Source organism: Arctopsyche grandis, chromosome 5 (genome assembly GCF_051622035.1).
Source record: "Arctopsyche grandis isolate Sample6627 chromosome 5, ASM5162203v2, whole genome shotgun sequence".
Taxonomy (NCBI): domain Eukaryota; kingdom Metazoa; phylum Arthropoda; class Insecta; order Trichoptera; family Hydropsychidae; genus Arctopsyche; species Arctopsyche grandis.
In genome coordinates, this window is record NC_135359.1 from 31,736,949 (window position 1) to 31,763,711 (window position 26,763).

The window sequence follows — 26,763 nt, forward strand, 5'->3', positions numbered from 1 at the left end:
CACTCCATTTTACATAGTGCTATATTAAGTACATTGACAAGAAAAATAACCAGATATATCCGAACCAAACATATGACTAAACTGAACTGACATTATTGACGTTTTCTTCTTCTTGAGATTTGGCCTTAATTTATACATATTTTACAGCTCAGTCAAAACAACTATCTTATCTATGTACATTCATTTAAGATTTTAGCTGTTGTTAAATATGGAAATATAATATAAATTTGCTTTCAATAAATAATAGTAAGAGTACCTATACATAAAAAATCTTGGTTTTGGACGGCACATTGATATTATTTGCTCGAGAGCTCTTAACATGTTGGGTTTCATATTGCGTGCAAGTAAGCCTTTCCAGAATGACTTGGTACTATATATATATATATATATATATATATATATACTAGTATATACTTTATAATTCGCTAGTACGAAGTATTCTCGAGTTCTCATCCATTATATGGAGCCCTAGTGATAGGGTTCATTGTTTGAGAATCGAGAGAGTGCAGACAATGTTTCTCAGATAGGTTGTGGCTATTTGCAGGTACTATATCTGCGACAGGCGCAAAGCCTTCTGCGCATGCGCGTGAACTGTCACTGTCAGCGTGTTTAATGTTAAAATTTTGTATTAAACCTCTTAAGATTTAGTTCTATGGGGGATGAACGAATGAGACGACTGGCATGTTGAATGCACGTGTTTTATTTATGACAGCTGAAGGCAGAGTGAGTAGCGGCTCTCCGAACCCAGCCGAGTTGGTCCCCACTCGCAGGAAGGCAACCAAACTCGACCATGTCGTATAAGCGAGCCGCCACATCACTCCTCCCCCAGCATCAGCGATACAAAAATTACAAAGAAACAAATTTTACAAAAGAAAAAAAATTATTACACAAAGAAAGAGAAAAAAATTATTGACGTCGCGAGCAGGACGGTGGCTCGTCCGACGGTCGCGCCGATGCGATGCTGCGCCAGCGCCGCTCTTCCGAGGCTGATGTCGGTTGGTGGGGCGGCGGGGGCGGCAGGGGCATCGATGTGGTTGATAATACTCCGAGCTGGACCGTGAGTCATTGTGGCTCGTGGAGGTGTTGTAGCGCTGCCGCCCATCTGGGCGTGACGACGCTCGTGGGGATGGACGGGGCCTTGATGATGATGATGATGATGATGATGATGGTGCTGAGGTGGTGTATGTCTTGTGGTGTTGGATGACCGTTCTATGTGTACTGGATCGCGCATGACTCCACATCCAGCTGTAAAGATCGTCGTCTCATTCGCTCCCCCATTTTTTTAAGCACCTGTCATCGACGTTGTGGCTGGACTCTAGTCGGTAGGTAGGTAGCCGTGTCTGCTCGTTTATTGTCACCCGCGGGCCGCGACGTGCTGTGTCGATCGCAATGGCGGCGCGACGGGTAGCTTTCCCGCCTGGCTCGGCGAGACAGCGATGAGCAGCGGCATGCTGAATTAATCGAGGCTGCGTGGCTCGATGTCGGGGGTCACCAGTTATGGGGGATGAACGAATGAGACGACTGGCATGTTAATGCACGTGTTTATTATATGACAGCTAAAGGCAGAGTGAGTAGTGGCTCTCCGAACCCAGCCGAGTTGGTCCCCACTCGCAGGAAGGCAACCAATCTCGACCATGTCGTATAAGCGAGCCGCCACAGTTCGAACTCGTAAAGTGACGTAGGTAAAAAATATAATCCAAATTAGTTAATATTATTAATTGTTAGAAAATTATTATCATACACAACGTATAATACCTGCATATAAGTACAAGCCGCGAACTAGCTAAATGATATAAATCTATTATAATAACGTGCGATCCATTATATGGAGCCCTAGTGATAGGGTTCATTGCTTGAGAATCGAGAGAGTGCAGAAAATGTTTCTCAGATAGGTTGTGGCTATTTGCAAGAACTATATCTGCGAATTATTGGCTATTTGCATTCTGCGCATGCGCGTGAACTTTATCCGATTATAATTTCTTACATTTAATGTATGCTAGACTTGTTTAATCAATCGCTCATTATACATGAGGCAAATAAATTTCGCTCGTTATTATAATAGATTTATATCATTTAGCTTGTTCGCGGCTTGTACTTGTATGTAGGTATTATACGTTGTATATGATAATAATTTTCTAACAATTAATAAAATGAACTAATTTGGATTATATTTTTTACTCTACGTCACTTTACGAGTTCGAACTAAATTTTAAGAGGTTTAAAACAAAATTTTAACAGTAAACACGCGGACAGTGACAGTTCACGCGCATGCGCAGAAGGCTTTGCGCCTGTCGCAGATATAGTACCTGCAAATAGCCAATAATTTGAAGATATAGTACCTGCAACTAGCCAAAACCTTAGATATACTTGCTTGGTTCTTTATGGTCGTTATCCCTGGCTCTATCCAAGTGCCTATCTACAGGGAGCATTGGGTTATAATTCCCTTGAGTCGCGGCGTATAGTATATCTGGGGAAGCATTTTTATAAATTACTGCTTGGATTGGTGTGCAATTCTCAAATTCTTGCTGAATTGAACTTCAATGTTCCCAGCACACTCAGATATACTAGATACCGAGATTTATTCTCTTCACCTGAGGCACGTGCCAATTTAAGGTCTGTTCATACCTATCCAGCACGACCCGAATCCTGCAAGTATCCTGCAAGTACGGACAGTATTCTTTAGTACATTCTACATATATGGACGCGCATGAATGCGTCAATGCGCATGCGCGAATGGAGTATGAATACGTCCATATAATGTACCAAAGAATACTATCCGCACTTGCGGGACACCTGCAGGATACGGGTCGTGCTGTATAGGTATGAACAGACCTTTAATGGTTTCGTCCTCTGTCACCAGGGGCATCAAGCTCCTCAACCGGATTTGTTCAATTGAAAATATACTGATCTGGTTGAGGGATTGTTTAGTTTGGGATCGTAGCATGTTATATTTTAATAATTTTATATTTTATAATTTTCTTTTTGTGTAGCTATAGTGACGACTTGGAGCTAATCTGTAAAGTCACTACGGCGAAATTGTATAAAAATAAATAAATAAATAAATTGTAGGCACTCGTCTGATGTACCCTCTCTCTGTTTGTCGACACTTGAAATACATACATATATAGTTGCTAGCTTTATAGAGGAACGCTATTTTTTGTGACGATTTTTTCTTTATCTGTGACTAGTATGGATCAGCGTTGCTAATTTATAAAAAAAATGACCACTAACTCGAAAACCATGTGAAATTAATAAGAGGTAAGTAAAAATTTACTGCAGTTTTGTCTTAAAATATGTATGACAAAGATTTAAATATGTACGAGCTCAAAATGCACGATCGTAGAGAGAAGGGGGACTAATTAAATTACAAAACAATTAACAATACAAACTACAATTTATGGAAATTACCTGTCAAAAGTAAGTCAAGAACTATTGGGAGCCGTTGATCTATGAGGTTAGGGTTTGGTGCAAACGATCGACAAGCGCCAGACAGACTGAACCACAGATTAACTGGATGGCTGCTTTAAACGCAATTCTCGACTTCACGATTGATATTTTACAAATCAGATGACGAGTAACCTTTCGATGTGCACAGATGCAATTATTAAAATGGTAATTATTAAAATCGAGTTGGATCTTTCTGGCGAGTTAAATAAGGCAAAATTTGGAACTTAAGTATCAGAAGCACAGAACGTATACAGGGTAGGTATGTCAAGACTTCGGGTAGATTTCACTTAGTGTAAGTGCGAGCAGTGCGCACGCATAAGGTACACGTGTCGTTAATCTGTGGTTCTGTCTGTCTGGCGCTTGTTGATCGTTTGCACCGCATCGATGAGGTTAATATAAAGTTTTTATCATAGCTTTATGAGGAATTTTCAAATGCCAAGTTTTTTTGTATGTCTAAATATGTGCATAAATGTGGATTGCTTTGGAATATTATAGGTGTAGTACAAATATATAATTTTATTATTATTTTAATGTAACCAATCAATTTTATTTATAAGTCACGTATTGCCTTCTCCATTTTTTTGAGTAGGCTCAGCAATAATCGCTTCTTGAAGGATTTGATATTTAGTTTTGTATCCATTATTTGCTTGATGTACTCTTTCACAGGACCGCTTCCATTTCCGTTTTTGTAAGCGTCTTCAACTTGTCTCGAACTTTCAAAAGAATCAGTTTTTCCATCGATCGGGATCAAATGAGCTTCTCCTATATAAAAGTTTTTAGATAAATCTTCATTACTAAAAGCTTTGCTTTTTGAACTGTTTTCTACTTCGGATGTGTTGTTTTTAGTGATATTTGTAATTTCACTATCAAATATAGTGCAGTTTGCCACGCAATTAGTTTTCCCAAGGGTTTCCTTATTATTTTCATCGATATCTAACTTTTGTTTCATCAAATCTACTGTTCCTGTTTTCGACAACAAAACGAACGCTCCATAACTGGGTATAAAAACTGGATAGGCTTCGTATGTATAATCAACAAAAACTTTCGAATCAATGAATGGTCTAAAAATAAATTCAATACAAAATTATAAATTTATTCTATTAACAATAACATCTTATTTACATTATACATACCCTTGATCCAGCATGTTTTTTGCGAATTTCATTAATTCTTTAATAAATCCAGTACCGACCGATACTAAAAGTGGTTTCATTGCTTCTAAAATAGTCCCTTGCGAACCTAAACTTGGCTTAATCGTGTTCACTGTAAATTTTGCTTAATTTAAATGAAATGAAAATTTTTAAAATCTACTATGTGTCTTTTTATCTACGTATTTTAAAATTAATTATTACCTAAGCTGTCCACAAAAATTTTCGTCACTGGATTAAGGTTGTCTTCTATAGTTTGCCGTCGATTTCTTTTCAATAATTCAATTTTACACATTCGATTCAACGCCGATTCTGACTCCATTTTATTTACTTGTACAGCTTTACAATATTTAAAATTGATTAAAACCTTAGTGTCAACGAAACGATGCAATGTGATTATAATAAGAAGTTTTGCGAAAAAATACATAATTATTCTGTAAACATATTGAGTCGTTAGTGTTAATTTAAATCAATAATTGAATTAGAATATATTACAGAATACTCACATCAATTTTTTCTTAGACTAGATAGTGTTTTATTATTAAAATAGGAGTATGTGAATTTTTAAGATTGTATAGGGTTTTACACTGTAGTTTAATGCTCACTACACTATTAGATATAAATAACTGAAGTAAACTGTTCGAAACTTTCATATTTGCATTAGGAGCTGTTGAAATTCATTGGAAAGTTGGAAAATACTGATCAGGGATATGTTTCGAAATTAATACTGCATCATGTCATATTTCAAAAGTTTTATTTAAATTAATAAATTAATAAATATAAGTGACTACTATTTTAACTAATATTTTAAGAACTTCTTCTTCGTACAATCTTTTTTTTCATCCCCATGTATTTCTGTACGAATTCCAAAAATTGATCTGAAATGACAATATAAATTAATGTATGTACCAATGAATAAGGAATTGAGGTAATATTTTTAAACTTACCAATTCCGGAAAGTATATTATTCATCCACATGCCATTGGAAGATATGGTATGATCAGAAGGCTTCATATGTTGTATATGGGTATTTTTATCTGACGGAATAGACATTCTTGCAAGTAAAATTTGCAAAAAGGACACTCCTTTAATATCTTCGATACTGTTACTCATCAAAATGTTGTGCACGATGGGATTCTTGAGTACTTTTTGAACTCTGGGATTCTTAAGGACACTGCTCACCATTGGATCTGATAGGACTGCTTGTATCGTCTTATTGGAAAGTATACTCTGGACCAGGGGGGACGATAATATGTCTTCTAAATTTTGAGGTTTTTTTGAATTGCTTGCCTTATTATCTACATTATTGCTAATTATATTTTCGTCAGAGTCTTTTGATTGAATAGCTTTTGCATCTATGATTGAAGCCAAAACCAGCAAGAGCGATATTGATAAAATTACCTAGAATATACAATATATTAAGAATTATAATCGGACATTATATAGTATTTATAAATTAGTTAAATAACTCTGTTTAATACCTTCATATTGAAAAATGTCGTTGAAACACCAACGTCAACTGCAAAATTGTCAAGAATGAATTAGTTTGGAAAATTTCACTTGATTTATAAGGGATTGAAAAGTTTTGAAATGTATTTCAATAACTAGATACTAGTTTGTGCTTCAAACTTTACTCATTACAATTTCTCCGCTTTTGATATTGAAATACGTATATGTGTGTTTGTAGATATCCGAAATAAGAAATTTGTTTTGACGAGCTCTCAGTGAAAGTTTATTTTGTAACTCGGTTTAGAAATTATCAAAAAAAAAGGAAATTGTATTAAAGACAATACGGATCATCATCAATTCTTCAGCATTCATTCTGATATTTGATGATTTTTACTTCTATTATATATACATATATACATATATATATATATATATATATATATATATATATATATATATATATATATATATATATATATATATATATATATATATATATATATATATATATATATATATATATATATATATATATATATATATATATATATATATATATATATATATATATATATATATATATATATATATATATATATATATATATATATATATATATATATATATATATCATCAATACATGAATTTTTGTAATCGTGGTGAAATTCGAGATTTTATCTGATTTGTATCTATAGGTACATAGTATCGATCTTTGAACACGTTTTCATTGAAATATTTTTTGTATAGTTGAAAGTATGCTAAATATCTTAAACCATTAATTTATGATAGACGGAGAATTCTGAGGTTGTTAGCAAATACTGGGTTTATGATTTGTAATACTGCTGTAGGAATATAGCACGACTTGTGCTATTACGAATCAAAACCAGTGATCTCATCATCGATCCTGTACACACATGCATAACTCAAGGGCAACGTCCCCTTCCACCATTCCAGAAGAAAGAGTTCATCGCTCGATCGTAAAACGAACGAAACCCAACAGTGATTTCATCAGGACACTGCAACACGTGTCCCTAAAAGTCATTTACACGTGGCACACGACCGCATTCTCAAATGAACGACGACCTGGCGCAGACCCCATAGATATAAAACACGCGCCCCGAAAACAGGTCAACACGTGTCCCCAAGACACGTGTCCTGGAAGCGAAGACAAAGCATCTGCACACAGCACGCTTCAAGCCAGAACGTATATAAAGCGCCGCACCAGCTCCAGACGCCAGAGTGAACCTTTGGAGTTCAACCAGCTCACTTCTCCGAAGCTCAACCTCTTCGTACATACAATAACCATTGTAACAATTGAACAAAAATAAATGATCCTCTTCCAAACTCAACTGAGTTTCCATAGGCCGGGAAATGGTCGAAACCTTTAACCCGCCCAACATTGCTTTAAAGCAGTTTAAAAATAAATGATTTTTAAACACACCGGGCCCTCCAAATCAATAGGAAATTCCCATAGAGAAATTTTGAAAGGTTATTTAAAGTAGTGAAAATGATGTACAATAAAAAGCTTTAAAACAGATAGTTTATTCCCTATATCGAAATTTTTTTTAAAATTAAATAGATGTACATACATACATATGTATTTAATCTAATATATAAACTTTTTTTTTTGGTTGTAAAACAATATTGTTATTCACATATAAGATTATACATGACAAATAATAGAATTTTTATTAGTCAATAGTTTAATCCGTTATTAGTTTGTTCCGTAATTCATTTTAGATCATGTTTCAGATTTAGGACATTCTTCAATGTATGAAAATAGCAATTGAAAGAGATAGTACATTTCATTAAAATGTTGGATAAACCTTTGCGTTGTTGATACATATATACGACGTTATGGATATATGGATAATAAAGATTTGTCAAACGTAAAAAACCTTCGTAAAACTCAATGTTAAAAATATACAATGTGAATTTTGGAAGTAAGTACTCCTCTGTGTGTTATTCTTTCAATAAAATAAATATAAAAACTAGTGTAAAATTATTCAATATAATAAATTAAAACAATATTCAACAAAATAATCGGCAAACCATAATTTACGTGCATTTATACTATGAGTCGATGCGGTGCAAACGATCGACAAGCGCCAGACAGACAGAACCACAGATTAACGACACGTGTACCTTATGCGTGCGCACTGCTCGCACTTACACTAAGCGAAATATACCCGAAGTCCCGACATATCTACCCTGTATACGTTCTGTGCTTCCGATACTTTAGTTCCGAATTTTGCCTTATTAAACTCGCCAGAAAGATCCAACTCAATTTTAATAATTACCATTTTAATAATTGCATCTGTGCAGATCGAAAGGTTACTCGTCATCTGATGTGCAATCTATCATTCGTGAAGTCGAGAATTGCGTTTAAGGCAGCCATCCAGTCAATCTGTGGTTCAGTCTGTCTGGCGCTTGTCGATCGCTTGTACCAAACCCACCATGAGTATGTAATATCAAATGAATCGTAGAATAATAAGAACATTGAAATTTTGATTTAGTCATGTTAAATTTTAATTAAAAATATATAATATATCATGAAATATAAATATATGTTACACCGAATTCGTGATAATCTTGAAAAACATAAGCCTATTGGTTTATACACATCAATTACATGATTTTAGTATTGAATGGTATTCTTAAACTTAATATTTTTATACATTATATTATGTAGCCAGCAGTTTGGCTTAGTGGTAGCGTATATATTTAGCACCACTGGGGTCAAAGGTTCGAGTCCTCGCCACTGCTGGTTAGATTTGGGGGTTTTGTGACTCCAAATCGATCGTTTCTATATCAGAGTTTACCAATTTTATCTGATCATTGCTGAAACGGTTCCTGAAAATTGGTATTAGATCTAATCCTGTTGTCACAAAATCTGCCTGTGTATAATTTGTAATAATTATACACAGTTATCTGAAATCTATAGATATCTTTATAGACATCTTTATAATTTCGTATTTATTATATGTATAAAAATTGTATACAAAAAAAATCTAAAAATAATCCATAGATGTCTCTATGATTATTATTTCTGATTAATTGTTATATGCTATATATTCTGATTGCATATGTATTTATTACTGTATTTCTGATTTCTGATTGTTTATGTATTCTGTATTTCGTTAACGTACACCCGTCGCATTGGAGCAAATCTGTAATGGCGAGTGTATATTGAATTGTAACAATAAAATAAAATAAAAATATTGTTTTATAGTTTTTTCAAATCTCGTTTGGTTTGACGCGATTCCTGGAACTCCTGCCATTGACTTAAGCACTAACTATTTACGGGCCAAATACTCACCATATGATACATTGAATTGAAGTTAAGATTTCAATTTCAAATCATCATTCTTTCTTTTATTATATGTACATTTTTATTATTTATTATAAATAGACAATTTTGAAAAGAAAATCTTTTATTAATTTATTTTAAATGGGTCATTGTGTAAAACACTATGATGTTTATTTCCAATGATTTATTATATTTTATCAATTTAAATAACAATTATAATACAAAAATAAATAAATAAATGTTTAAAGCTTAAGTGGCGATACAAATATATCATCATTGAACCTTATTTTCTTCATTTTTAATTTCAACTGGTTTTGTGTGAGGTTTGATAATATTTTCTGCGAATCTCTCCTTCTTATGTTTTATTTTGCTCACTAAATTCTCTAAAATGTGAACCGGCATACCCATATCAGACCACCGTTCAATTTGTGCCATTATTTCCCTGTACGGTTGTTGTCCATCATCTCCGAAAGGATAATCACCAACTGGTTTCCATACAACTGGTACTCTTTCATTCTCAATACCGGTCCAAGTGTCCCCTTCTGGTCTCAAGAAGAGCGGATTGGGAGAAAAAATAAAGTTCTCCCAACCAGGAAGATAACTGGCTATATAATCGAAGTTGGGATAAGACGCCATCACTGGCTGCCCCATTTTTGGAGGTTGGATGTAGTCGGGGTAGAATCCGTACTGTCCAAATGGTATCTGTCCGGTTACAACCTCTGGATTCATCGCTACGATTGGTCTAGGATTGGTTGTGCCCAAAGGTAGACTGGATGATGCTCTTCCAATTAAATAATTGTTAAATTGATCATGGACATGATGCGCCGGAATGTAACCTCTGAAAATTATATCGAATATAATACAAAATCCTGTATGTACTATTAACACGTTCAATCCGGCGTGTACCACCGGTGGCCACGCGGATAGTGCTATAGCAGACTATAATTTTACGGTACCACTTCATTGAGCACCCCAACACTAAAATTCCTATAAAGCTCTAAAGATTTAGGGACAACTCATTATATATGGTGATTCAATGCCGTCACGCGTAATTGGGTGACAGTGCCGCCACATGGGCAAATGTATGAAATCATGCGCCGGGCTGAATGTGTTAAACGAGCAATTACGGTGTGTTTGTATATATATCAATTCTATTTTGAAAGCGAGTCCGAATATTTTGAAGATTTATTAATTGAAACTTCTCGTTTGGGCCCCAAAACAAGATTCAAATAAGTTTTAACTTAAAATTTTAACGTAAATTAATGATTTCAATTTTCTTACCTAGGATTTGGTGTCAATATTTGCTTATATCTAAGGGCTCCAGCAGATTCTGTAATGAATCAGAAATACATTTGAATGGTGTAAATATTATTATAATATTATATAATATATAGAAATTATAAGACAAAAGTAATACTTATGGCATCTCCCAATACTCCAGATAATACTGCGAATTGTTTGATTTCCTGATTTTTTAAATCTTGTTCTTGCGATATTACTTTGGGTTTTTCTTTTATAATGCCGGCACAACCCAAAGTTGTCAACATTGACAATATAAATATGCTCTAAAATGTGGATTCAAAATTATAGTAATTGCTTTTTAATCTATTATATAATATATTCAATATTTTATACGTACTGTAAATTTCATTGTCGCTGGTATTGCTAGTGCCCTTTGATGTCAAGCCTTTAATGAAAGCTCGATGTGTATTATGGGGCTATATAAATAAAGTTAAACGAAAGTTGGTTGAATTTGTCAATGGACTTTCGTTTATTTTGAAATCTTGTGCGTTTTGTAAAGACTTTATGACGTGTAGCCAAAATTCAATTGAATTTAATATTATTAAGAATTAGTGTTGTGCCCGATGTCAAAATGGCATATTAAGAGGGCTGTACACCCGAAACCTTAATTTTGTTGCCGTTCCTTTCTTCGATATATTTATTGAGTGAATGTATATATTGAGTGAATGCGACTATAAATATCAATATATATGTGTATTGAGTGAATGCGACAGTTGCGCTTCGACCAGATAATATGTATTTTAAATCGACAAAATCGAGGTTTCGTATTCTCCAATTTTCTCCTCCGAAACTGGACCAATTTTTAAAAAAATTTCATCATCGGTATGAGAAAGATATTTTCTGTGCAACTATGCGCGTATTTTTTTAAAAACGGCCGTTAAATAAGCACGCTGGACTCTCTTCGTGGGTGTAAAAAAGAGGCGATTTTATAGATGTTTGGCGGCTCCTACCTCCTATAAAAAATAGCTAATCAAAAAAATAAAACGATAGATGCATCCCAATGGTGGATATACATAGCATATTAAAAAATAATTTCTCTAGTGCCATAATTGAGGAAGGGAGAAGTGTACTACGTTTGTATGGACAAGGCGCTGGTGTACAGCCCACTTAAGATATTAAATAAAAATTCAAAGAAATGTATCGGTCCTGTGTTTGAACCGCACGTGGTCGTATTTTTTTGAATTGCCTTTTAAACATATTTAATTTAATATTTATATTTAATTTTTTGGTATGAAAATAAATGGTAAAAACTATCTACCTACATATGTACATATAAACAATATAAAACACCAATAGAAAAATAATTAGTTTAATAAATTTTCAATAGATGGCGCTAAATGCTCAGAGACTAATTTGCCTACAGGAAACATTAGTGCAAACAGTATATATATATATATAGAATTTTTTATAGAATTTTATAGAATATATAGAATTTTTTGTTGATCTGTTATTTTCCATCAAGTGAGCAGCCACCAGGCCGCACAAACTCCATCAACGCGAATTGGATCTCATTTAATACGTCAGATCAATAGGCACGGGAGTTATCTCCCATAAAAATATCAATAAAACGGTTCGGTGGTTATTGGTCACAAAGCGCTCGCCCAAAAGTCACTAAAATCTCCATAATGGAACATCTGACAGCCGAAAACTCCATCATACTAACGAAAGCTACCATACTAAAGGTCTGACCGCACTATGCGTCTGCGACACGAACGACAGCGTGCGGCCAAATATTGTTTGTATGAAATTGTATGAGGTATAACGCACTACGCGTCACGCGACAGAGTTGCCTCCTGTATCAACTTTGCCGTGTTGTGTCGTGCTGCAGCAGTCGACGGCCGTATAGTGCGGTCAGACCTTAACGAGAACTCGAGTGCCAAATATTCTGTATTCGCGATTTTTATGGCAAAAATTGTCTTTTGTAAATATTACCCACTACTATATCTGTTATTATGTTAATATGTAATAGCGATATTATATATATGATGATTGCGAAAAATCTTCAAGAAATATCATCATCATTTACAGCCATTCGCCATTAACTGCTGTATGAAGGCCTCTCTAACACGCTTCCACTCGTTTCTGTTTTGCGCAGCTCTCATCCATTTCACCCCACACATTTTCCTAATTTCGTTTACCCATCTTCCCTGCGGTCTTCCTTTTACACTTTTGCATTATCTCGGGCACTATTCAAGCACTTCTTTTGTCCACCTTTCGTCCATTCTTCTAGCCACGTGACCCGCCCATTGCCATTTCAATCTCTTTGCTCTATCCACTATGTCTACTACCCTTGTCATACTTCTCACTCACGTGTTCCGCTTCTTGTTTTTCCTCGTTATGACAAACATACAGCGTTTCATACTTCTTTGAGTGCATTGGATTGTGTGTAGCATCTTGGCGTTCAGTGTCCAAGTTTCACATACATATATGTATACGTCATCACTGGCAAAACGCATTTATCGAAGATCTTTTTCTTCAGGCAGAGTGGCATTTTTTATTTTTTTTCAACAATAAAAAATGTTTCAACAATGAAATCAGAGAAAATTGGCAAACTCTGATAGGAAACGATCAACCTGGAGTCACAAATCCAGGTCTGACCAACAGCATACTCTGAAAAATTCATTTTCATTCGAGGCCCTGGCCCAGAGATCGAACCCGGCGCCTTCTTGACGCTAAGCAGAAGTTTAACGAACGAGCTATGCTGCTGGCTGAGTCCCATTCCCGGTTCCTGAACACACCCCCAAGCAACGCATTGAATAGTTTAGGACATATGGTGTATCCTTGCCTTACTCCATTTCCTATGCTAAATCTATCTGTACCTGAAAATAGGTTAATCGAAGCTGTGGCGTTCTTATATATTGCAGCTAACAGCCCCACATAGGGTTCCGGAACTCCCTGTGTTTGTAGAGCGTTAAATACTGCATTATGACTAAATATGTTGAAGGCTTTCTCGTAGTACACGAAATCTAGGCACAATGGCCGTTGATATTCGTTGGCGCGTTCGATTAGTTCGCTGACTATAGATAGTTAATGTTTTCAGTATTATGTTTAATTCAAAGATATATGTACTTTGATAAAAGATTAATTGAATATTTTAACATAGAATATAGTTTTGAACTTATAGTTTATTTTTATTTAAAAAATACTTATGATAATGATTGCAATAAAAATATTCATTTTAATCTGAAAATTGACTGTGACAAATTATATTTCAAAATATTTCAAGTTTTCATATGTAAAATTTGTACTCGATGCATATCATGTAACTTTCTATTATTCTTTTGTTGTAATTAAAAATATGAAAGTAAAATTTATGTGTATATTATGTACATATATTATAATTCTTTAAATTGGTGTTTATATGTTCTTCTAAAAATATTCCTAATTATGTTAATTTAGTCAAATATACAGTAGATGTTTAATCTAAATGTAAACTTACATGCATACTTGAATGAATAAGAGAAATGAAAGAAAAATGTTTGGTAACTTAATATTTATTTCAAATTAAACTTTTTAATGAGACTTTCAATAGTATTTATGAGAATACAATGGCAAAAGTATTACCTATATATACACAATATTTGAAAAATTATTTATTCATTTAAAATTACACTTAAAACTAGTCTTATACAGTATGGAAAATATCACATACAACGTCATAAAATTTTATTATGAATTTATAAATACATAAAAGTTGTCGCAAACTTGTACTATTTCAAAGTATCGATGTTCTTTTATAATATTTTCGTCATAAACATGAGGAAATTCGTTTCACAACAGTCGTTGTATTAAAATGTATAATATTATATCATATTAACGTCCTGTTCGAAAAAGAAAAGCATAAAAATTGGAACTTTAGAATTATTATTAACTCGCCTTATTATTATTAACTTAAAAATGTATATACATGACGTAAAATATTCTATTGTAATCAATATTATGAATTAAAATTATTTTTAATTTAGTGAACAAAGGACGATGAGTCATTTGGTATATAAAAGATCACCAGTCTTCTACATGGCATATTAGATATTAAACTTATCGTATAAAGTACATAGTTACATCTAAAGCTGATGATTTAAATAGAAGAACAGTTTCCCAACGATGACATTCAAAACCAATTTTAAATAAAAAATAAATAATACAAAGAGATTATAGTCGACCTGATTATTCAATTCATTCTAAAGGATTTTCTTTTTATATTACAACTACATACATCATTAAAAAAAAAACTAGAAGTGCGATTATTTAAGATCAACATTAACCACACGAAAAACTCCTATTGAAATATTCTTTTCAACATTTTTAAATTTGCTCCGGTGGTGATCTCAATATTGAGAATCACTCGTCTGATCTCACTACTTTTTGCTGACAAGTCTGTAGACTTCATTCAAAGGCTCATAAGGTGTTCTTCCAGTGGAACCTCTGTATTGATATGCAGGCTGAGCATCAGCTCTCAATATGACAACACCTATAATAACACAAACAATATTTTAATAACGTTCTAATACGACTCATATCACATACAAACTTAATTTTGGTGCAATTTAGAGTGTGTGTGAGTATATTTTGGATGTAGAGTAAACACAAACTACCTGATGGATTAACTTTAACTTTGATCTTAGTCTGGGGAGACAAAACACCGTAGTCGACATCTTCGTACAAATCCTAGAAGGCAAAATATGATTATAAGTATATAATAATTAAAATCTTATACATCCATTGAGCCAATTCATACTTCAACTCTGTATCCAGTGGGATTCGTCAGTCCTAATTCCCTGAGGGTCACAGCCACATCCGATGGTGTACCGTCGGTACGTCTGTTGACGAAGGCAACGGCGTACGAATAGTAAGTTTGGTAGACTGGTGTGATAGGACGAGACCATATTTCAATACCACGATGCTGTAAACGTACGTATATATATTATTAATATAATACCAAGAATGTGTGTTATTGTAGTGAAGTTATGTTGTAAATTTTGATACCTTGTAGATACGTCTTCCTTGGATGCCTAGGGGATCTTGATCTACAGCTATGATCTTTCTGTTGAGCAAAATGGCTTTATATTCAGGTCTGATGGTCCTAAGGTCAACGCTCATCAATAGAGGAGCGGCTAGGATTGCCCAAATGGCCATTTGAGTCTTGCTCTGTTCGTAGGATAGTCCAAAGTTGCCGATGATCAACTGAAAATGGCCGACATGTCACATTAAAAACATATGTAATGATTGTAGTCTAATTGTATTGATATTGATAAAATGTCTTCATGGTGTTCTTATATATGTTGAATAATTATATTGCAATTAATATGATAAAACCTAAAATTTTTATTAAGAAGGATAGTACCCGACCTTTTTAGCCAAGATTAAGATATTAAAATGTTCATGAATTTTTGAAGGCACATATTTCGTTATTTACATTCTCTCTTACTATCTTTCAAGAATAGTTTACAAATTCCATGTAAGCATCTATGCAATTTAACGTATGTGTGTACTGATGACAATTATTTTTTAGGGAAATACCACTTGAATACAGTGCCGTTCATATGTGCGAATTGTGTAAATCACAAGGCGGCCGCTTTTTTATTTTGTACTGAGAAACGATTTTCGAATGCAAACCCATACAACAAGGATGATCGTTTTCGCCAACAAAACGTCATCCGAGTGGCGTTCAAATATTGTGTTGTAAGCTTTGTAGGAATCTCGTCGTCGTCATCGTCATCGAAACCTTCGAGAATATTCCGCAACAACAAAATACATCGAGCGGAACAGCGCCAAGCATTCCAGAAAATACTACGCCTCGACGAAAGCAAATTCCCCTTGTACGCATCAACAACTAAATGCTCGTACGACCACTTCCATCAAGCATTCCAGAAAATTCTACGCCTCGACAAAAGTGCATTCCTCTTGTACGCATCAACAACTAAATGCTCGTACGCATCAATAACCACTTCCATCAAGCGTTCCAGAAAATTCTACGCCTCGACAACAGTGCATTCCTTTCTTACGCATCAACAAACCACCACCATCGGTCAGGCGATTCCAGAAACACTATAAAAGGAGGTACAACCCAAACAACGCCAGTCGACCCACAGCAGCAAGCGTCGACACAAAGCAGCAGACCAGTCGACATCCAGCTCCCGAACAGCCACCACTTCACTACACGGACTTGGAAGATCAACCAGCCGACCGAGCCAGCAACACACTGCCGTATTCAGAGACTTGCTGAACATAGCCGAATGCCGAGCCAGCGACACTCTACCGTATCCAGAGACTAGCCGGACATAGCCGAATGCCGAGCCAGCGACACTCTACCACATCCAGAGACCTCTGAACGACATACTTTTACCAACAATTAACCATACTTGTGTATACGTGTTACTACCAAATAAATACCACATTCAACATATAGTTGTATTAATACCGAACACAGACGAATCTGTCTACAATACATGGCGGACTGGTGGTGAAGAAGACCTTCACAATAAGACTAGTTCCCATAGCTTCGAACTAATTAAATCAAACTAAGAATTGTGCGTCGTAAATAAAATTGATTGCACCGAACAAGGTCACTTTTCTCGCATGCATCATTGCACCTAAATATTATAGTAAAAAACGATGATCCGGATCGACAAACACGTTCTGCATCCTAAATACTCGCGAGAAAAGTGACCGTGTTCGGTGCAATAAATTTTGTTTACGACGTACAATTATTAGAATTAATTCGAAGCTTCAAATATTTGAACGCCACTCAGTTTTTACTAATACAGCTTTTATCATTCGTCGTTCGAATTTTCGAATTTCATTATTCATCCAGATTTTTGTAATAAATATCACCAATGTATTAAATTTTATATTATCCTTTTCCTCGAAGTGAATAAATATTATTTGATAGTTAAAAAAAAAAAATAGAAATTGATTTATTATACGAAGAAGTGCTTAAGCTAAGCATCTGGTCCATTATTTTGAGTCTTTGTGAAACCCACCAACTACATACATACATACATAGTTGGTCACCACGACAAATGGTGCAAATAATTACCAAGAAATATGGCTTCATCTGTGGACAACGATATAATCGCTTCATTTGTGCCTAACGAACAATTTAAATGACTTAAAATATACAAAATTTGAAACATAAGTACCACTGGCCTAGAACAATCTCGCTAAAAGCACTACACAGAGCAAACAATAGAGATTAGATATAATACACGTTCAGACTAATCAATTCCTCTGACCAAAGTGAGAAATGGTTTAGGCAAAAATACCTGTCCGTTATTTATGGGACATTCAGTACTGCTCAGTTTGGCAATTGTTAACGAGCTTTGCCATTCTCCAGCGAGCAGATAACAATCCGGTGGGTCGTTGCGCAAAATTTCACCGTTTTCAGTGACACAATAAGACCGCCTTTGAATATTATTACCATGTCGGGATCGTTCCAATGCCCCGGTCCAGCGTTTGGAACAATGACATCTTGATGGTTGCCGTAGTAGTCGATGATGGACTCGACCGAGGCCCAAGAGTCTTGAATGTCGTCGAAGTTTCGCCACAGGTTGCAGTGTTGAATGATCGAAGTGAAGTTGGGCTGAAAGTTGACGACAAGCAGGCATAAACAAATGAGAGAAATTCGTTGTATGACATACATATATGGCTGATAATGCAGTCCGTTTAACAATACACGAGCAGTATTTCCAGTTCAATTCATTTGTAGTCTACATACATATATAAATAATATAATGTATCGTTTGTCTGGAAAACAGATCTATTTAAAATGCTAGTGTGACTTAAGAGGGCTGGACAGCAGCGCCTTGTCCACACAAACGTACTATACTTCTCCCTTCCTCAATTACGGCACTAGAAAAAATATTTTTTAATATGCTATGGATATCCACCATTGGGGTGCATCTATCGTTTTATTTTTTTGATTAATTATTTTTTATATGAGCTAGGAGCCGCCAAACATCTATAAAATCGCCTCTTTTTTACACCCACGAAACGAGTCCAGCGTGCTTATTTAGAGGTCGATTTTAAAAAATATACGCCGATAGATGCACAGAAAGTATCTTTCTCATAACGATGATGAAATTTTTTTAAAAATTGGTCCAGTTTTGGAGGAGAAAATAGTAGAATACGAAACCTCGATTTTGTCAATTTAAAATACGTTTTATCTGGTCGAAGCGCAACTGTCGCATTCACTCAATATATATATTGATATATATTGTCGCATTCACTCAATATATACATACACTCAATATACATATATATCGAAGAAAGGAACGGTAACAAAATTAAGGATTCAGGTGTACAGCCCTCTTAAGGTACAGTTTAAATGTCTGCGACCGTACGGCTATGATCTGGAATGTGATAACGGCCTTGATATAAATTATGTCCATATAAATAATTGTTTTACTACCGCCATCTATGTTTAAAACTAAGAACTGGATAGACGTCAGGCGCTTTTCAGAAATTGAAATTCAAACGCGTCTTACACGATGTTTTTGCACCATCGTAATGGCGGAGGATGACCAAATTATATTGATGACCAAAAAAATGGGTTTGGTGCAAACGATCGACAAGCGCCAGACAGACTAAACCACAGATTAACCGGATGGCTGCTTTAAACGCAATTCTCGACTTCACGAATGATATATTGCAAATCAGATGACGAGTAACCTTTCGATGTGGACAGATGCAATTATTAAAATTGAGTTGGATCTTTCTGGCGAGTTTAATAAGGCAAAATTCGGAACTAAAGTATCAGAAGCACAGAACGTATACAGGGTAGGTGTATTTCGGGACTTCGGGTAGATTTCGCTTAGTGTAAGTGCGAGCAGTGCGCACGCATAAGGTACACGTGTCGTTAATCTGTGGTTCAGTCTGTCTGGCGCTTGTCGATCGTTTGCACCGCATCGCAAAAAAATTATATTGATGACCAAAATGAGCAATAGGGCAAAGTATGAAAACGATCGGATGAGAAGCAAACTTTTTCCTGAATTGTAATCATAAGTGAAACGTAAAGGAGGTATGTAAAAATCAATGCAAGATTAGCCCATAATATTTTAAAACCAAGAATTATTGGTTTTAAAATATTTATATATTAAAAAAATGTATTATTTAACCCTTTGAATGCTGACCAACGCTGATCGGAGTTTTGCCAACAAGTCCACAGGCCTGAAAAACGCCGATAGTCGTTGTTTTTTGAGCATGTACAAAGTAAACCAGAATACTACCCGCTGAGCCTTTCCAGGTAGCATTAAAAAAATGCATTGAATATGGGTCGTATAATCCATGTTAATCATTTGTCAGCGTTTATAAAGACTGGTTTACACCGGAATTTCTGAATTTATAACCATAGCGGAATTTCCCGATGGAAATCCTTATAAAAGTGCTGGGTATTTTAGATTGTGGCTTGGCATTTAGATTGTGAGTATTACATTATCCTACCCGTTATGTCACAAATGTCTGAATTTGGTTTGTGTACAATGTGTAAAAATTTATGTACAAGTCTAAATCCATAGATGTCTCTATGGATTAATTAATTAATTAATTAATTTCTTGTTCTTCAGCCTTTCGAAATGCTGCAATACGTCAATCCCTACTTTTATGCACTTCTGAAACTCCTTGTATATAAAACCTGGAATTGTCGGATATGATGTATGTATTTACATATGTATAGAAAACACACTAAATTATTTTTTCAATTAATGGAAATTTTCTAATCATTATGATTATTTTTTCAATTAATATTTACTTTAACTTATTGACATTCAAATGAGTATCACCAATGGAGGAATTATTGAAATCATCAAAAAATAATGATAATAAAATTGAGATTGAACCTGGAATCTGCACTACCTTGAAAATAAACGAGTTAAAAAATTACACACTTGCATGCCAGCATAGATTTGATAGACAGGCCAGCTGCAGGAGTAGACCATGGCTCTTCCGGTTCCGTTCAAATGGCGACCGAATGCAGGATAGCCAACGTCCATGTCTTGGGGCAGAGCGTAGCATCCGTCCAACTTGACATAGTCCACATCCCAAGAGGCGAAGGTTGCGGCATCTGAAAATCAAACTTGAATTAATACATATATCAAAATTGTCTTACAGTCTCGCTGGCATGTTAGAAAAAGCCTTACCAGTCTCCAGATGGCCAATTACACCCGGATATCCGGCACAGGTGAAGTTACCGTAATCTTCGTATATGCCGAATTTGAGACCTTTCGAATGCACCTGAAATCATAAATTACATAGTATTAAGTCCCATGTACATATTACATTAATAGATATTAATTATGTATTTAGTACGTCATATATTTTAATATTGGATATATTGAGGACATGACATGTATTGTCTAGCATTTTCTTTCTTTGTGTACTTCTTCTGTACAAATTTAATTTACATATCTTACAATTTAAGATCTATCGTTACAGAAAAACTTTTAACATTAAATTCTTCCACTATAACTGCTAAAAGTATTTTTCAAAATGGTCAAAAGCAATTTAAAAGGGTCGAAAAAAAAGCTGTTAAATACTAAGAGTAACCGTATAAAGTGTTCTGCAGATGAAAATATTCGCCAGACAAACGTTTTATATTTATATTGTATATATATTTTAATATTGGATATATTGAAGACATCACATGTATTGTCTTGCATTTTCTTTCTTTGCGTACTTCTTCTGTACAAATTTTATTTACATATTACACACATTAAGATCTATCGTTACAGAAAAACTTTTAACATTAAATTCTTCCACTATAACTGCTAAAAGTATTTTTCAAAATGGTCAAAAGCAATCTAAAAGGGTCGAAAAAAAAGCTGTTAAATACTAAGAGTAACCGTATAAAGTGTTCCGCAGATGAAAATATTCGCCAGACAAACGTTTTATATTTATATTGTATATATATTTTAATATTGGATATATTGAAGACATCACATGTATTGTCTTGCATTTTCTTTCTTTGCGTACTTCTTCTGTACAAATTTTATTTACATATTACACACATTAAGATCTATCATTACAGAAAAACTTTTAACATCAAATTCTTCCACTATGACTGCTAAAAGTTTTTTTTCAAAATAGTCAAAAGCAATTTAAAAAGGTCGATAAAAAGCTGTTAAATTCTAAGAGTAACCGTATAAAGTATTCCGCAGATGAAAATATTCGCCAGACAAGCGTTTCTCAAGTTAATTTCGTTTCGTAATCCTTTTGATTACAGAACCTGAGATCTGTAGGTAGATATCTATACACGAATGAGTAATTGATAAACAAAATGAGTTCTCAATTTGCCACTTGAAACTAAACTATGTAGCAGAAAGATAAGAAAATTTAGCAAATGTACATGTGTAGGTAAGGTTAAAGTAATTAGTACCCATTTTTTTGGGTTTTAGAAGATCTGCTAGAGTTACATCGATAGCCCACTACTTGTTTATACAGATATGGGTATTAGTAGTTGGACAAAATACGAACTTAATTGGTATATAAAATTATATGTATATATAAGAAATTAAATGAACTATACTAAATATACATACATAGGTTAAGTTAAGCTACTCACTCTTTTTTCGGTTTTGATACATACAAATGTTAGCCACTATTTATTTTAATCAACTTTTAATACAGACTTGGACAGATCTATAATATGGTGTCACGACAAATCACTCACGGATTTTACACTCAACTTAAATCGATAAAATACAGCAAATAAATTTTCAATATAAAGCATTGTCAAAAAAACGAATGTGGGTAATACACTCTGTTGTCGTCACTAGGGATTACAATACCGGTGGTATCGGTATTTGACCGAAAACAAGTTTTTGGTACTACCGGTACTATAAACTAAATAAAAGCTTTTGAAAATCCGCAGATTTATCAAAATAATTGATCTGACTTTTACAAACGATCGCAGTGATCATAATTTACACGTTAATTTGAACTCTAAATGATTTGATACATATGTCATTGCATCGATCAAAAACTATACACCGTTGAGTGTAAAATCCGTGAGTGATTTGTCGCGGAACCCTATATTATATTTGTATGAATAAATGAGTGGTAGTTGGACATAATGAGAGCTTAAGAGGGCTGGACAGCAGCGCCTTGTCCATACAAACGTACTATACTTCTCCCTTCCTCAATTATGGCACTAGAGAAATTATTTTTTAATATGCTATGGATATCCACCATTGGGGTGCATCTATCGTTTTATTTTTTTGATATATTATTTTTTATAGGAGCTAGGAGCCGCCAAACATCTATAAAATCGCCTCTTTTTTACACCCACGAAACGAGTCCAGCGTGCTTATTTAACGGTCGATTTTAAAAAAAATACGCCTATAGATGCACAGAAAGTATCTTTCTCATACCGATGATGATTTTTTTTTTAAAATTGGTCCAGTTTTGGAGAAAAAAATAGGAGAATACGAAACCTCGATTTTGTCAATTTAAATTACGTTTTATCTGGTCGAAGCACAACTGTCGCATTCACTCAATATATATATTGATATATATATATATTGTCGCATTCACTCAATATATACATACACTCAATATATATCGAAGAAAGGAACGGTAACAAAATTAAGGTTTCGGGTGTACAGCCCTCTTAATACTGGAAATAACAATACTGGAAGTGTAGTGGTTTATCAAAAAATGGTAGAAGAATTAAGAACTGGATTACTCAATGCTATTCCAATACAAATATGTACATTATAAATGCGATAATTGCTTTAGTTTGATGATAGCCATAAAAAAGTGCACGCAAACTGAAGCATCGTCGTGTATCGAGTGAGTAATTATGCTGGTATTTTTTTGCACGATCGTTCGGTGTCATAACACGGATGAAATATTATATGTACATATTAGTCGATTAATGAACGGTACGTATTGTTCAAGTGCAAATGTGAAGCCATTGTTACACGGGCAAGCCGTGTTATCGTTAATTAACGCGAAAACGAAACAATAACAAAGAAAGTGAAACCATGGCGACCCTATTAGCTCACCTGGGCATACGATACACACAGACAGGTACAATTGATCTGGAATTTCTAAGGTTTGAGACAAGTGACCGATCACGTTATTCCTTTTCCTGCAGGTATAAGGCAATGATTATTTATTTTTCGATCGAAAGGGCAAAAGGTGATGGTCTGTGGCGACTTTACGCGATTGCGAAAACTTGCAAATCAGTGGTGTGCAACATTTTGTACAACCTGGTACAACCTGGAACCTTATAAGTAATAACAGTTGCAACAACACACATACATTTAGCCAGCAGTATGGCTTAATGGTAGCGTGTATGTTTAGCACCAAGTGATCAGTGGGTTCGATCCACCGTACTGCTGGTTAGATTTGGGGGTATTTGTGACTCCAAAGCGATTGTTTCTTATCAGAGTTTGCCAATTTTATCTGATCATTGTTGAAACGGTTCCTCAAAATTGGCAAAAAATCATCTTTCCTGTTGTCACAAATCTTCTGTATTTATTGTGTGTATAATTTGTAAAAAATCTAAATCCATAGATGTCTGAATGGATTAATTCTGTAATTAATTAATTAATTAATTTTTATTTCGTGTTCTTCAACTTAATAAAATGCCGCATTGTTTGTAATTAATTGTCCAGGAAGGCGCATTAGGGTCTTACTGTCAAGCCTTCCTGTTATATATCTATGTAAAAATAATAATAATAAAAAATAATATGTACAAACTTTTATGTAGTCATATTTTATAAATATTATAATAAAATTTCAAGAATTGAAAGATATTTACAATATATTCATATGTGTTTCAGACAAAACCGCATTCATAAATATGAAATAACTAGTTTTGTGCCCGATGAAATATCATCGCATGGATTATGGCATATATATTTTATTTATAAAATTAAGCTATTAATTAAAAATAATTTAAACGAAATGTGTCGGTTCTGTGTTTGATCTGCACGCGGTCGTATGTTTTTCAATTTTTTTTAAATATATTTTATTTAATATTAATAGTTAATTGATTAATGAAAAAAATTGTAAAAACGACCTACCTACCTACATATTATATGTACATATAAACAATAAAAAACATCAATAGAAAAATTAATTAGTTAATTAATTCATTGAATAAATTTTCAATAGATGGCGCTACATGATCATAGACTTATTACCTTAGAGGAAACATTGGTAGCAAATAGTATATATATAGAAGTTTTTTGTTGATCCGTTATTATATTCGTATTTTAGCGGCAGTATTTTAGCTGTGACGTTCATATGACGAGCGTTATCGCACACAAACACAAAATAAAGCTAGTACACGTATATTTTTTTAAATTTCGTCGTCTATTTAGCAAAGTATGATTAAAATTGATAACATCAATTTTATAACGTAAAAATGCAAACGTTTTATAATCATCCTTTTTTTACCTAGTGTTTCAGAAAGCTCAAAGTTTTATATGAATGATGCCGTCACGATGATATAAATTACAAGAAATATTCCATATTATATCATCTAAGTCTTTTAGATTAATAGGTGAGTATTTTCTCCTTCACTATTTTGGCTTTTGCTAACAGAAACACTCCCACACAGCAGCGGGGGCGGCTCTTTAAGCTCCACGTTTGTACATATGTATCTATGTGGAGGTATATACATAAATGTATCAATTTATTTGCTTAGCTATTTTAAATCTTTCTGTATTATCCAAAATTCCGCCTACATACATACAATGTATGTATGTATGTAGTTCTATTTGATTTGATTTTTAAATGCTTTTTACTATTACTAAATTATGTTCACAATACATCTTATATATATTTTAATAGCTACTGATCTACTGATGATTTTATATTTTACAATTTTAATTTAATATTGTTAGTATTCATAGTATTATATTATTCTAATGTTAATGTACAGCATAATAGGAAAAAGAGCTCAAAAACCTATTTACAATTCTTATGATAGTTCTATTTGAGAAGTTGTTTGAAGTATGTATGTACTTTGATTTGATTTCTTTTAATGACACAAAAATCGTATCATTAAATATAATATTAAATTCGACGAAATATATAAAAAAATAGTGAATATGTGTACTTCAATATTGTAAAATTTTTATTCATTTACAGATGAATACAAATTATTTTTGATTGCACATTAAATGTGAGAGTTTTACTAACTTTTTTATATATTTAAGACGTAAATAGTTTAATACAAACATACATATCTGTGCATATAAATATGTATGCATTCTAAAAAAAAACAATTCTATCTATAAGTATAAAATCATACTTGATTGTATCACGAAGAATAATGATCAAAATCGAGTTTCTATATGCAATATTATATTGAGTAATATACATTTTAAATGCATATAAATTTGATATTTCAATTTCGAACCACTGCTAGTAACTTATGTAGGTAAATACATATCACACAAACCTACTATCCTTCGATGGATTTAACTGCATCGGCTTGCAAAACACCATAAACATTCCTATGGAGGTGAGCGGACGACCGAAACGGTCATCGTTTGAAAGGTACACGATTCACTCACTGTGTATGTAACATCGAATTTTGCCATTAAATTTCATACCTGTACTATCAGGCAGAATATGTCGAAATAATAGGTCGTTGGGTATTGAAAGGCTTTCGCTGAATGTTGCTTTCAATTCTGACAATTTCAACACAACTCGCTGCTTCATAGTATAATGCATATACCTACATATGCACTTGTATTTTGTTAAGATCTAATCAACATGTTATGAAATTTCTTCATATAAATAAATCATTTGCATTGCATATAATGGACATAATAAAAGTTAACACCCGGATGTGATCGTCAGCTTGATTTTAAATTGTAAGCTTATACTACTTAATATTTGGTAACATGATTTAGAACTTTTATATCCTGATGTAGCCCCTTTTTTTTAGCATGTTTATTAATTATACATTATTTTTAGAAATAAATTGGATGTATTTGTCTGTCGTTGGGTTCCCAGCTGAGACAAGTTTCATAGTCAGAGACGTCTTCTGTCAAATTACTGCATTTAAGAGGGCTGTACACCCGAAACCTTATTTTTGTTACCGTTCCTTTCTTCGATATATATATTGAGTGAATGCGACAATATATATCT

At 33.8% G+C, this 26,763-nt stretch overlaps 1 protein-coding gene across 2 annotated transcripts in view; it reads right to left on the minus strand.

Moving 5' to 3' along the window:
• Window positions 1-14,133: 14,133 nt before the first annotated feature.
• The window catches only part of LOC143912005 (alpha-N-acetylgalactosaminidase), a 48,655-nt gene continuing 36,025 nt past the window's right edge, over window positions 14,134-26,763 (minus strand). The window contains exons 4-10 of one of the 2 annotated variants that reach the window (XM_077431112.1): window positions 20,793-20,886; window positions 20,541-20,716; window positions 18,077-18,238; window positions 15,643-15,840; window positions 15,395-15,559; window positions 15,252-15,324; window positions 14,134-15,127 (exon numbers count right to left, since the gene is read on the minus strand). In XM_077431112.1, coding sequence (XP_077287238.1) covers window positions 15,015-15,127; window positions 15,252-15,324; window positions 15,395-15,559; window positions 15,643-15,840; window positions 18,077-18,238; window positions 20,541-20,716; window positions 20,793-20,886 — 981 coding nt within the window. In that variant the 3' untranslated portion in view covers window positions 14,134-15,014. Of the gene's footprint in view, window positions 15,128-15,248; window positions 15,325-15,394; window positions 15,560-15,642; window positions 15,841-18,076; window positions 18,239-20,540; window positions 20,717-20,792; window positions 20,887-26,763 lie in introns of both variants that reach the window. The other variant, XM_077431111.1, reaches the window with a different exon arrangement.